The sequence below is a fragment of the Barbatula barbatula genome (assembly GCF_947034865.1).
Source record: "Barbatula barbatula genome assembly, chromosome: 24".
In the NCBI taxonomy this organism is placed as follows: Eukaryota; Metazoa; Chordata; class Actinopteri; order Cypriniformes; family Nemacheilidae; genus Barbatula; species Barbatula barbatula.
Window position 1 is genome coordinate 9,047,467 of NC_136787.1, and position 14,824 is coordinate 9,062,290.

Genomic DNA, 14,824 nt, shown 5'->3' on the forward strand with positions numbered 1-14,824 from the left:
TCTGTGGGCTTTTGTATGTTCGCGCACAGCCATTATTCCTGTTCCTTCATGGTTCTGCTATGAATGTTACATTTCTGTACAGATTCGGGACGTGGGCTTTGTCTAGCACAAGATCTCTCACAGCTTCAGTTCCATACTGAAAATCAATAGACTGATGGATTTCAATTCTGCCCTTTCAATGTTGCCCTTTTTCAAGAAATCTTTTTTTTTTTGCACAGGAGAAAAATCAAAAGTGTGCACCTTACAGCTACATTAGTGGCACCAATGTTAGCACCACAACTCAACGTGACAAGAAACGCACGTTAAATCCATCCCCAACGGACCTGTTTTAAAACTTAATTTTAGCACATACCACTATAGCGTTAACTTAAATATAGATGATAAAAGTCAATGAGTTCATTTTAATAAACAGTGGGGGTGAGTAAAACTTTCTACTCAGAGATGCCGATGTAACACCATTAAGAAGGCTAATGGATTTTACCTCTCTATGTGTGAGAGCGACATTATAGGCTAATTCCCTGATGTGACTCCAAGGCTTTCAAAAGATTTTGTGTCACCAATTCGCAAATGAGAGCGATCTAATGGAGTGGATTTGATTTAAGTTATCCAAATATTTTAGAGATGACAGGCACTTCAGCTTACAACAGTATATAACACAAAAAAGAAAGTGAGAGACAAAGAGAACAGACAAAATAACCTTTTCAAACTACAAAAAAAACACACCGAAGTTCTCTTGCCTAGTCTCTGAATACGCTTCTTGTTGGAAGGAATAGAAGTGATCACACGCGCCGCATAAGAAATGCTTGTTATCTGTGTGTCAAGCCTCTGCTCTGATAGAGTCATTACCTGACAGATGGTCATCACTGCGGAACCCAATCGAACCCGCTCCTTTCCGATCTGTTCCACCAGTTTTTCTGACAGCTGTTGAGTGCCCCCCTGTGGAAACAACAGAGCTTTACATCGTGGCTCTTCCTAAAAGCACAAAAACAACAGCACCCTCTTTTCCTATATTGAGAAACAGATGTTTGTGTTGTGTCGTGAATCCCAAAGCTTCTCCTGACAAAGTGAAATGACTTAGTTTAAAAATCATAAAAGAGCTGACAATCTTATATAAGACCCTGTCCTTAAATAGGGAAGCGCTTTAGAAAATAATTATATACACAAGAATTCATATGACACCATAAGTATATGATTTAACAAAAATATTATAACCATTTAATTATATATTATTTATTTTTGAGGAAGAGTAAAAGGGATGCCAAAACTATAAGAAATGTGAGGGAACGGCGCGAGGACGGTGGCGTTAGTGATAAAGAGCACCAGCCGCGCATGCACCGGTCTCGCATCTGTCACGGTTGACTGCCGGCCACACAAACATCATTAAACAGAACATAAAGTCCAGGCCTGGTCCTCTGGCCCTTCCCTGTTGTCTTCCCTCTTATGCTTCCGGAGCTCCCCCGTGAGAGATGCGAGACCGGTCACTCGCGTCAACGGCATCGCGCCGTGTCCTCACAGCTCTCGTCCCGCCCTGCTCGCCACAATTACCTTGTACTGAAGAATGTCATGAACAAAGTTCAATGCAAATTATCATTGATGAGACTATAAGAAAGGACTGTTTTATATTATCTTGTACATGCTATAATACAATGTTTATATTATGTCATGCTTGTTGGTTGTTTGTAAAAAGACCAATCCAGAGTAGTGATACCACATTGGTGGAATGATCTACCAGCTGCTACAAGATCAGCAGACTCGGTTGCCCCTTTCCTTCTTTAACATTTAAAAAAAAAAAAAAAAACACAACCTTACTAACCTCACTATTCTTAGCTTTGTATACTGTGCTAGGCTTTGATGGACTAGTTTGATGCACTTATGTATTTTGTTGCCTATGTTGTTATAATTGCTTCCAATGTTTCCTCATCTGTAAGTCGCTTTGGATAAAAGCGTCTGCTAAATGACTAAATGATAAACAATCAGTAAAATGTTTCTGTATGTAGGTGAGAGTGAACTAGAAGATAAAAACCTCAAAATTGTGCTTTTGCAATGTCACATACCTTTACCCCAAATCAAACTGCTGTTATCTTACTGAGTTCCCAGCTAGCCCACACTAGACTACAGCACTATTACAGTATATCTACAGACTTATTTAGTATGTTATGTATCATAAGCTTTAACGTGAAAAAATAATAATCCCAGCCAAAATGCATAAGTAGGGTAAATGCATACTTCCGCTAAATGATGTACTTCCTCTAAAATCTCAGCCAGTCTTATTATTCAAACACTTTGCCATACGTCGACAACCAAAGAGGAGAAGCACTTCAGGCTATCAGTTTCAAGGTACATCAACAAATATGAAAAAAAAGAAAAGTGAACTTTTGCACTTATAAAGGCATGATCACAGAGGCGCTTAACAATGCTCACCTGTAGTGCTGTCGGTTTGCCGAAATTTGAACATTTTCTTAATAAACACATCGTTATCACTTCGTGAAAAATCCCCTTAGTAATATGAGAACGGAAATGGCCTAGATGGCTGAGATTTTAGCGGAAGTACGCCATCGTCCCGTGTGCATATACTCCAAGGGACCTTGAATTATTTTCTTAGAAATATTCTATAAACATCATAGGCTAATAAGCTTTTCATGTTGAATTATAAAAGTTGTTGATTATGTTTTTAAGCTGTTCAAATAAAATGTATAGTTCTAGCAAAGTTATTGTAGTTTTGATTTTAGTTATCAATATTGTCATTTTATTATTTATGTTTATTTTCTGTGTTGCTAGCTATTTAATATAACTTTTTTCTTATTTTAATTTTAGCGACTTAAACTTATTTCAGGCAACATTTAAATTTTTCATTAAGTTCAGGCTAATATTTCAATAAACCGAAGCATTTTAGCAAATTAAAATAACCTTGATTTATAGTCCCTAATGTTAAATGGCCAATACCTCTGGTTTATTCTAAATAAATCACAAATACTACATATAAAGGCACAGCCTCAAATGATGATTATAGAATTGATAAACGATAAAGGGGTGTCTGCTTACTTTGTATTTACAGACGGATTACTGGACCGAAGTAAACTTCTGTGTTTGGTTAAAATATAACAATTTATTTTCTATTTAATTTATATTACTACCATCAATACTTTATTATTATAGTAATTGTAATAAATAAATGTATAACTACTCAACAGTTACATATTATCTGCGAAGGTCTACTGAAAGTGGCAATCTGTAAGTCTTCTTTATTAAAAGTGAGCTAAAACCAGTTATAGAGCAAGTACATGAAAAAACGGGGTATAACACTGTGTCATTACCCTTGGTGGATTCACCACGGAAAGCTTGTAATAATGGTTTGTCCTGGTTCGTCTATGCGTCATTTCATCACATGTGTAAACAGAACGAAGAGGCTGCTAGCCCGCTTGTGGATGCTGCGAGTGACTGGTGGTTTGTAGTGTCCTCACAACTGCTGGGTAGGATTGTATACAGAAAGTGAATTTGTATATTTAGAATGATGGATATAGAATACACTACATTTTGTTTGCTTACATTGCTGAAAAGCAACTATATATAGTTGTATGGTGTATAATGATGTAGGACCGTACCTGTAAGCATTTGAGAGCCGCGATCGTGTTCGGGGATCTTTGTCTAGTTCGCATTACGGGAGTTTCCATGAGAAATAACAAAACGCGAGACTGAGACAGGTATGGATATGACCCAGCACCCGAAATAATATCAAAACACTTCAACACAGCCTGTTTATGTTCTTATTTGTTTCTTGTTATATCATCTGTTATGTTTATTACATGTGCTACTGATGTACAGTGAAGATTCTCACAGGCCACACGTGACATACGACTCAAAACATCAGATTCTTCCGCGCAGTTGAGCAGTGCTGAATCACAACATATGTAAAGAAAATACCTCTGCACATCACCTGCAGTAGCAATTACAAACTGAGATGGCCCCAAAGAGGCCATGCTTACGGAGTGCCACTTAATGTTTGGGCCATATAACGTTTGTTTATGTTGTTGCCGATGAAACGGTCTATAGTAACATTCATATTTTTTTTTAAATAAATTTTTGTTTACCCATCCCTAACCTTGACTCTGAACTCCTGTGCTGAACCAGGTGTGGCCTCCAAAAGTTTTAGGGTGCCCCCTGCCGCATTGGAGTACATTAGAAAATAGAGGAAGGACATCTGCGAGGGTTCCATGCCAAACACGGCACGGCTGCACAAGGCCATCTCCTCTTTTAACTCTAAAAGACACAAAGGAACAGATAGCGATAGGTATGCATAAATAATTATTAATGGGTTGTGTAATTAACCTGTCAGACGTGTGCAAAGCTCACCTGCTGTCCACACATGTTGTTCCATATAGGATTGAAGCGTCATGCTGTCATAAAGCTGAGCATTAGGAGAACTCATTGGGTCTTCTACTGATACGGTCTTAGTGAGTCTATCAATCTGCAAGACACCACAGCCTAGGTGGTTATTAAACACCATAATCCACTTTGTGAATAATTTGATGCATTGATTCATTCATTTCCCACATTTTTGCCTATAATGTGGGGCTATAAACTAGCATGATGTCATTAATGACGTCAAGAGATTGGACAAAACCATTAGTCCATTCTCCGACTGCACTGTTTCTTAAAAATAGTAGCTAAAGAGCCTTCATATATCATCATTATCGGCACAAGCACTTTGAAAGATGTACGCTGTGTGCTTATGGATGATTGTATAAAGAAAATATGTTCCATAAAGTAACCTTAAGTCTCCTTCCATTAAGATTTGAAATGATGGTTATCAGTCACATTTCCTCAACTCAATAAAAAGGATAAAAAATATTCTTAAATTATTGCAGATTGGCAAACAGTCAGATAAGATGGCACGCTTATAATTACCCGCCAGAGGAACTGAAGGAAATCCAACATAACCAGAGGAGAATACGACGGGATGCTAGAAGTGTAAGTTTTGATCTTGGCGCGTGGGCCGCCCATGTGATGCACCTTCTTGCCCTCGGCGAACTGTGGGTAGACCTCGACGCCAAGTTCTTTTATAAGCTCCATAACATGGGTCTGTGAGCTACAGAAAATATGGGAAAATAAAATATATTATACAGTAATGATACAGCACGGCTCTTTGAAGACTGCCACAAAGCATCTTTTGTGTAAAATCCTTCTTTCTCTCGTCTATAGTAAAGGCTTGTGAAGCCACAGGGAATAGTTTATTAGTTTATTGATCTGTGTGGTCTCTGAGAATAGCTCTGGGTGTGTAATAATGGTTTGTGTACTGTACCAATGCCTCGATAATACATTTTTCTGCTACGAGGCCTACAAGACGCGGTTTTTGATGTTCCAAATTACTGCATTGTTAAAAACAAGCCATATGGGCAATAATACACATGCAACAACAACTACCAGTTATTATAATTCAATGTAAATTATTCTGGTTTAATAGAACCTGGTTGCGTTTACACAGTAAGACGAAGCACGCAACTGGATCAAACTGTCACTTAGGCCTATTTGTTTTTCTCTTTTATCTTGATACTCATAGTAATCTGAAAAGTAACTGTGCGACGCACAGAAATAACTTATAATGAATAGTAAATAGATGAATAAACATGTAAAATGTGCAAAGGCAAATGAATAAATGAACGTTCTGTAAAAATGGGCTACCTTGAGGGGGAAAATAGGTCTATTCAAGCGTAAATTTCTGCATTTCTCCCTTTATTTATTTATTAACTCATATCTTGCCGTGCATAAATAGCATGTAAAAGACAAAAAACAAACGATATGTAATTGTTAGATTTATTTTTCCAATTTATTGATAAAGCCCACATAAATCATTTAATGAATGAATGTATGGTTTTTCTGCTCACAGCTAAATGTGGAGGAAGGGGATTTATTCTAAACTAAACATTCTTTGTCTGACATGCAGTTTTCAATACCTTATTTTGTATATCAAGTGTCTTATTGTGCACTATATAAAGATGTTTCTTCCATGTAGTTTCTACACCTTGTTGGGTTTTAACAGGTGTCTTATCTCACACTATATAAAGACGTGTCTTCCCTGAAATAAATGAATTCAAAAGCTTGATGTGTCTTGTTTTTGTGCTTTCCAGAAGAATTCTCTCACAACATCCAACCTATCTCTGGTTTGAGATTTTAATGGTGATCCAAAACACAGAAAGTGTAAATGAGATTTAGTGTTCGAATAGACACATGAAATGTAACTTGTCTTGTGCGAACTTTGATGTGCCTTTGTGTACTGTAGACCCACAGTCTTTCCTGCCAATCCGGCTTACCTGCCAACCCACTGTCCCCCCATATCCCAGAGGTCCATGCCATCAGCCGCAGGTATATTTTCACCTAAAGTCCGTCCACCGACGCGATCTATATACAGTAAATAACAACACAAATGTATGCAATGCCAACACTTTCCCAACCAAGCGAACATTACAAGAAGCAGTCAATGACAATCTGCCTAAATCATGTTGCGACGCACCTTTGGCCTCCAACACCAACACGTTGAGTTGTTCGTGTCTTCTGCGCAGATCTCGCGCCGCGCTGAGTCCTGACAGCCCCGCGCCCACGACCACAATATCGCACGACTCCTCCGCAAACATCGCGCACATCCACCGGAGCTGCTCGAACTAACACTGAACTCTATTGCACAAGTAAATTTGACACCTCGGAAGACCAGTTGAAAGTTCGCATTTATTATCTGATTGTTGGTTTAGGTGAAGGCTCACAGTCATAATCGCGATAAAGCGAGAGAAAACCGAAGTGGGAAACCGGAAGAGGCGATAAAAAGTTACTGTCAGACCTCCCACCGTTATTCTGGTTACGCGCAACCGAGCGCGTGTGCCGGTTTGATCTTGTGTATGTAGGCCTATATGACACCTTTAAGGAGGATACGATTGTATTTTTCCAATAAACCAAGTGTTGTGGAAAGTAATGGTGGTTTTATTGTGAAGGTTTAATAATCACATGTATTTAGTTCGGAAACCTTGTATCTCCACAATTTATGATATATAACTCAATATATAACTCGTTATATTTAGTCACCCATTATGTTTATCATTGGGTTTTGCAAATTTCTAACCCATAAAAAAAGATTAAAAAGTGCTTATTTACTTTGAAAACACAGCTCATTTAAGAGGTACAGTGTTTTTTCAATTTCCTTAAAAACTGTGAATCCAAATGTTTGGAAGGACCGCAATATATAGAAAGACATCCATCAGTTTTATATCATAACTCATTTAGACTTCGGCTTGCAGCAGACTTTTTCAGACTGAATTAACAGTGACAAAATAAGAGGCAAGACAAGGATAAAATTGGTTTAATTTAATACAATTTTAGGGATGTAATTATACATGTGTTCATTGAATGGTAAATTCATGCTTACATATGGTTTCACCACAAATACAGCTGATAAAGCTTGTTAATTTCTGTCTACAAACACAATGTATTTATTGTTTTATGTTTTTATTTAACATTTTGCAACTGCATGCTGGTCCTCAAGTTCACACAGCTAAGGGAAACCAAAGGTGCCACATGTAAAGTTCATCACATTAATGGTAAATGTGGTTGTCTTGTATTAAGTTTAATAACTTAATAATGTATTGTTTTCACATTTACCAGCGTTCTGCACACAATGAATAAAAGCTCATCTGATCATCAGATTGATTGGAAATAATTGTTATAATGGGTCTCATTATGTTCTTAAAATACACAAACACTGCATTACCTAAAAATGATGTTCCATTGGTCAATTCAAGGCACATTGGTCTCTAACCTTTATTTTTAAAAGCTCATTACCTTTGGATTAACTGTAATGCATTTTATTGAAAAGAAAAAATGTGCTGTTCAAAGAAAGAAACAACTTTATTAAATAACAACCTATAGATATACAAATAATGCATTCAGCTGAAACAATATAATCATTTGTTATCCTCCCCTTTGTTTATCCGAGCGGTGTAACCAGTTGTCACCTGAGACTGGTCTCTGCGGACCACATCACCATGGCACCACCTTTACATGATACCACAGGTGACTCGCAGTAAAGCCATTCAGAAGGTAATGTGCATGTGATGAAGAAGGAGATGAACTGCCTTTCTATGTAAGCTTCTTTCATTTTTAATGGATGTTTGTATTTTCTTGCTTGGTTAAACAGTGAAGCAACTTTGAAACCGGTTGTTCCGGCCGATCAGGTCAAGATCAGCCAAATCTCTTTCTGCTTGTGTTGTAAAATGCATAGATTTAGTTAAACATTGAGGTTACGCGCTCTTGAAATGCAGGAGGAATAATAGAGCAGGTTGAAAAAATGGAGAGAGCACAAACAAGCTGTTTTGTTTTCACGCAGTGGGGAAGTAAAGAAAAACGTTGTGCTTTGTGAGCAAAATTGTCTTTGGGTCACAGGTGAGTTACTTTGTTACTTCCTATCATTGTTTAAAAACATAATTTACAGTTGTGACATTTGGATATATAAAGTATTGATAGTCTATAGTGTAAATATTAACATCTGTAAATTGCAAGTTGTCAAATATAACACATGAACTGTAACAAAATAAAAATACCCATCTATTTTGTAGCCTTTATGTTCAGCCTCACATAAAAAGGACTCCAGACATGAATGCACCAAACCCCTGCCTCTCCACAAGGTATTATTGCACATCGCTAAGTTCAAAATATAAGGAAAACTCAGCAAGACATGCTCATTATCGTGTTGTTGTCACTCACTTTCAGTTCTCACTATTGCATTCTTTCTTTGTATACTTCAATCTCCCACAGCTTTCTAACCCGGCCTTGTGTGAGACGAACAAGTTCGTCCCCGTTGTCCTCATTTATGATATTGACTGTGCTGGCAGTGTTTCTCAAAGCAGGTAAGTTTTCAAAAAAATCACGTACTTTGAAACGTTTCGAATTTGAGCGCAGTTTGAAGATTAAACAGGGTTTATTTTATATTCGGCTCACAGCACCGCTATACTTCCTCAATTATGTCCTTCATCCAAACGATGTGGCCGTCAGTGTATGTGCTCATATGAATCATTTATGAGAAAGCATCAAAACGATAGTACAGGTCATCCGGGCCACAATGTTGTACCGGGCCATCAAAAGGTGGGGAACGGTAGTTCTTCAGTAGAATAACTCATTTGACCCGGAAAAGAGAGCGAGAGCCACTAAAATGTTTGTTTTGGATTTTGACTTTGTGGGAACACTACTTAAAGCAGTTATGTGATACATCGTAATGTCGTATGAATAATTGTAACTATACATTATAACACTTCATTTCATTTCATTGTGACACTTTGCATTTTTTATTTGGTTATAATTCATTATACATTCACAACATTTAATGTATGACAAGACACATTTTGAAGAACTATAATGTATCATACCCTTTATAACCCTTTATAACGCATACTACATAAAGGCTTTAAGTAAAGTCTCAATGAATTTGTTTTTGAAAATGATCATAAGAACACCTTTTAATGGTTTTACTTAAAGGGACAGTTCACCCAAAAATATAAATTCTGTCATCCTTTCCTCACCCTTTTAAGGCACGTCCGCACACATTGCCAAGAAAACAGTTTCACTATCTGCCTACGGGACCGCCGCTCTATCTATCAGTTTCAAACTATCTCCAAATCCAGCGTTATATCCAGCATTTATTTAACATTCATCACACAAATGCAGCGAACAAACAAAGACATCTGAACTTCGTGAACATAGTGCTCTCTCTCTCTCCTGCACACAAGGGATAGTGACTTCTGCGCATGCTCCTTTTACCGCTCTCCATGGTTGATGCGTGACGTGTGCTTTTGTTGTTTCATACCAATTTTTCATGTTCAAAAAAACTTTCCGAAACCTGTACAAACACTGGGGGAAGTGTATCGAGCACAGAAATACTACATAATACGTCCAACTTTTTTTGACAAGTTGACCATGTTAAGCACGAGAAGACGTTTAACACTGAAGTCAGAATGCATGACACACTGTTGCACCACCCCTTTAAAGGTTTGAAATGACAAAAGGGTGAGTAAATGATGACAGAATTTTCATTTTTGGGTGAACTATACCTTTAAAGATTTGTTTAACTAAACATGGTTATACTAGTGTGCAGCGGCATCACAACTGCAGAAACATAATGTCACGAAATGGTTTTGACAGAACCCAGATGCAGGCAGACGAGGGGTTAAATATAAATGTTTATTAAATCAAACACCCGCAATGGGGAAAAACAAGAACAAAAACACACTAGAAAACAAACACTAGAAACAAAACACTTTACAAAACCGAAACAGGGTAGTCCAACACGACAAGAAACTGTGATACTACCGTGAGACAATAGCCATAAGACAAAAGATAAAGACAATGCACCAACCCTGAACAGAGAGAAACTGAGACCATATAAAGGGAGACACTAACGAGGAGTGATTACATGGGGAGAGTGGTGACAGCTGATGGGAATGAAACCCTAACGAGGTGAATTACAAAACAGACGATGGGAATGAAACCCTAATAAAATTACAGGAGATAGGAGGGTGGGGCTGAGAGACATAACAGGAAGACACGTGGCATTAAGTAACAACATAAAGCCACATGTCTCCACACATAACACAACAGAAACCCGAAAGACGTGGCAATGTCATGACTCTGCCCAGGGAGCTAGAAAGCTCGAGACAGGAAGGACAGAGTCCTAACACATAAAGAAAAACGCATGAATGTTTCAGCAGCTGGTGTGCCGGAAAATGTTTAAATAACATTTGTCTTTTCAAGTTTGTTTACACCTGACAGTCACATTTCCAGTTTATTTGTGTTCTTTAAAATATGTGAAAATGATGTTGAATTAAACAGTAAAGTTCTGTACGTTCTTTAAAAAAAATGTATTTCCTGACCTCATGTCAGCTGAGAACTTAGCAAATGGATCTGCACATTCATTCAATCTTTGCAGATGTGACATTAGCAGTCAAAGTGACTTCTAATGGAGCACAGACGATACAGATGGCTCAGGGGGAGCGTGTTACGTTAGACTGCACCTACACGTCGACTCCAGACGACATAGGCGAGCTTGACATCGAGTGGTCGGTTGTCAGCCCAGATACAACGAAAAAGGACCACATGGTGCGTAAATCAGTTCTTACAGAAAAAATTAATAAGCCCCTTGCCTAGACACTGCTTTGTCCTCATTTGAAACATTCTTGGCCTATTCCAAAATCGCTTTTGATAACCTGGTATTCATAAGGGATACTGTACAGCGGCCCATAAAAGTATTTGGTCCCTTTAGACGCATTTTTAAACAAGATGGGAACTGTACGATATACAAGATATAAATGTGTGTTGTGGTAAATTGATGAATCTTTGACTGTGTTATAGATCACATCATATACAGGTGGAAGGAAATATATCCACGGTGATAGTGCGTTTATGAAAGGTGTGGATTTCACAGCTGCGGACCCATCCCAGGGCGAAGCATCTCTCTCGATCTCATCACTCGCTGCCTATCATGCTGGAACGTATCAGTGCAAAGTAAAGAAGACACCCGGTGTGGACAGTCGGAAGATCTCCCTGATCGTGTTGGGTAACGATGCATTCTTCTCAAATTAGCCTCTACAGATTATGTTAAGTAATTAACCAATGGTTTTATGACTTTCTTTAACAATTTATTTTTTGATAAAAAAATCATGAATCATGAATCCTTATTCCAATGAGTATGAAACAAACATTCAGATGATTTCTGAAGGTAAAGGTCCAGTGTTTGTATGGGTAAATTATATTTATTCTGTCTGTTGCAGTGAGGCCATCAGTGCCCAAGTGCTGGGTGAATGGAGGAGAGGCTGTGGGTGTGCCTGTGTCACTGCACTGTAGCTCAGACGAGGGCTCTGCACCTCTGCTATATTCGTGGAGGAGAGAGAGCGGTGGCCCCATTCCTTCAGATGCTGTTCAGTGTAAGTGCGACCCCTGCTGCTATTGTCTTATAACAACATGCTGCTCAAACAACTCTCTATCGTTTCATTTGAAGTCCCGAAAACAAAAATATAAATAAATGCACCATATAATAAAGCATCTTTTATTGTAGCTTATTTTCACGACTACATTCCTATAGATTGACATATTTATTCATGTTCATTTTTATTTGCCATTGTCTGCTATTGCTGTCTTCACAATCTACTTTCTTAATCTTCATTTTCTTATTTTATGGATTTATTTACATTTTTATTATTGTATTGTGTATATGATGAACTCATTTACAAAAACAGATAACAGAATAAAATGTTAAAACATCACGTTTTAAGTGTGCATTCCAAGTAATACCATAAAACCTGCAGTCGGGATGTTTTGATTAAGTAATAGTAACTCAAAGGAAATACAGCACAAAAAAGCACTAACACTATAAAACACAATAATATGTGATATCATAATGAAAAACTAGATTTTTCAATGTTTTTCAAAACTGAGTTATCTGTTTTTGCAAATAAACTCTTCATTTCATTTTTACTCTGGATGGTGTGTTGCACAAAGCATTTCACTATGTATCATACTGGGTAAGGTTATGTATTTTTCAAGTTTATTTTTATAAGCGTTTTTTGTAATTATAAGTAATATGAAATTAAGAAAGTAAAGAAAATCAAATACATACACACTCTATATACGCATATTAAATTACATTACATTATAATACAATTGGCAACAAAGAACCTCTCAGAGTAGCAGTTTCTCTCAGAAGTCAAGATGGGCAGACCAATTCCCCCAATGCTGCCGCGAAAAATAGTGGAGCAATATCAGAAAGGATTTTCTCAGAGAACAATTGCAAAGAGTTTGAAGTTATCATCATCTACAGTGCATAATATCCAAAGATTCAGAGAATCTAGAACAGTCTGACACATGACAATGCCAGACCACATACTGCATCAATTACAACATCATGGTTGCGTAGAAGAAGGATCCGGGTACTGAAATGGCCAGCCTGCAGTCCGGAATTTACACCCATAGAAAACACGTGGCGCATCATAAAGAGGAAGATGCGACAAAGAAGACCTAAGACAGTTGAGCAACTAGAAGCCTGTATTAGACAAGAATGGGACAACATTCCTATTCCTAAACTTGAGCAACTTGTACCCCCAGACGTTTGCAAACTGTTATAAAATGAAGAGGGCATGCCACACAGTGGTAAACACGGCTAGCTGACTTTTTTGAGATATGTCGATGCCATGAAATTTAAAATCAACTTATTTTTTCCTTAAAATTATACATTTTCTCCGTTTTAACATTTGATATCTCATCTATGTTGTATTATGAATAAAATATGGAAATTTTAAACTTCCACATAATTGCATTCTGCTTTTATTCACAATTTGTACAGTGCCCAACTTTTTGGGAATCGGGTTGTATATTTAAACATTTAGGCAACATTTAAAGGTGTATTTTAAAAAAACTGTGTCCAAACTTTTGACTGGTTTTGTTTATCACTAGATTCCCACACAGGAGAACTTCTTATCAGTAACCACTCCATAAGTCACAATGGTATCTACTCGTGTGAAGTCTCAAATGCCGTTGGAAAAGAAAGCTGCCGGATTAACCTTCAAGCTGTGAAGCGTAAGTGTGTACATGCACTCAAGCTGCCAATACAACACGCACACACACACACACACACACACACACTGTTGATCAGAACTCCAGGATTTGAAGGACTGATTTTTCACAAACTTTCATAGCTCCTAACAGAGCTGGAGTCATCTCAGGCACTATTGTTGGATGTCTGCTGCTCATCATAACTGTGCTGCTGGTTATATGGCTCCTCATCTTTAAATGTGATAGAAACCGGCAGGATAAAGAGTTCTCCAATGAGATCAGGTGATATATCACTTTTTATCATGGGATATATGCTGATTTGATGGTAATAAACAGATACATTTCTGATGTCTTCTTTTTTATTGTGTCTTTAAAGAGAGGACGCTCCCGCCCCTGAGAGTCGCCCTACCAGCCGTATCTCCAGCTTTCGCTCAGGTGTGGCCTACAGTCAAGTGGACCAATCCCAAAAAGAATACCCACCTTCCACTCACACCAGTTACAGCACTGCAAAGTATGACAGCAGATTCGGCTATGCAGTGTGATAGTTAGGTTTTAATAGTTGGTTACTTAGATGTAAGATTTGCTAATCAGAAAATGTTTCTTATGTTATTAATAAAATTGTTTGTTTCGTTTGAGATTAACTTGTCAGTGATGATGAACTTCCATTATTATTGTTTTTGGTTAATATCATTTTTTTCATTTTCTGTATTTTGTCATGAAGTCTAATGTTTTTTATAGCTCCTGTATTTTTGTATTTTTAACTTTTTTAAACTTTTTTCGATATATTTCTATGTCCTTGTCTGATAAGCAGATTTTCTTTTTTTTTTAAGTCAAATGCATGTCTACATTAAACCAAAAACGAAGAAACGTCCATGTTATGTTATTTTTATGTAAACTTCTCTATACTGTATTTTCATGTCAATTACAACAAAAACAATTATTTATCGATTGATGAATTTCAGTTGCAAAACAAGAGAGAAACGTCTCCGGTTACTATCATAACCTCGGTTCCCTGAGAGGAAGGAACAAGACATTGTGTGAAATGCTAGGGGACTCCCCTTCTCTAAACCTTAGTGAAACCTTATTGAATAACGCCAGTAGAAATGAAAATGAAACTGGCCGATGTGGTCCAAGACGTCGCTTAGGGGCTTGGTAGCCACCCTATTTATTACACCGTCTGGACCACATTACCACAGAATCTTACGACTGCACATTACAGTGCAACGATCTGAACGGAGAGGGTCAA

At 37.6% G+C, this 14,824-nt stretch overlaps 2 protein-coding genes across 3 annotated transcripts in view; one reads left to right on the forward strand and one right to left on the reverse strand.

Moving 5' to 3' along the window:
• Positions 1–6,825, reverse strand: part of LOC306890003 (putative flavin-containing monoamine oxidase A) — a 34,340-nt gene extending 27,515 nt beyond the window's left edge. Inside the window, exons 1-6 of one of the 2 annotated variants that reach the window (XM_079449450.1) lie at positions 6,509–6,825; positions 6,309–6,396; positions 4,906–5,086; positions 4,351–4,465; positions 4,100–4,257; positions 847–936 (exon numbers count right to left, since the gene is read on the reverse strand). In XM_079449450.1, coding sequence (XP_079305576.1) covers positions 847–936; positions 4,100–4,257; positions 4,351–4,465; positions 4,906–5,086; positions 6,309–6,396; positions 6,509–6,638 — 762 coding nt within the window. In that variant the 5' untranslated portion in view covers positions 6,639–6,825. The remainder of the gene's footprint in view (positions 1–846; positions 937–4,099; positions 4,258–4,350; positions 4,466–4,905; positions 5,087–6,308; positions 6,397–6,508) is intronic. The other variant, XM_079449451.1, reaches the window with a different exon arrangement.
• Positions 6,826–7,962: 1,137 nt separating this feature from the next.
• On the forward strand, positions 7,963–14,520 carry vsig8a (V-set and immunoglobulin domain containing 8a). Its single transcript, XM_079447935.1, has 10 exons — positions 7,963–8,125; positions 8,369–8,424; positions 8,598–8,666; positions 8,797–8,888; positions 10,961–11,130; positions 11,383–11,587; positions 11,802–11,954; positions 13,480–13,602; positions 13,722–13,860; positions 13,955–14,520. Exons 3-10 carry the CDS (start codon positions 8,635–8,637, stop codon positions 14,118–14,120), a joined length of 1,080 nt encoding a protein of 359 aa, XP_079304061.1. The 5' UTR covers positions 7,963–8,125; positions 8,369–8,424; positions 8,598–8,634; the 3' UTR covers positions 14,121–14,520.
• The last annotated feature ends 304 nt before the right edge of the window (positions 14,521–14,824 follow it).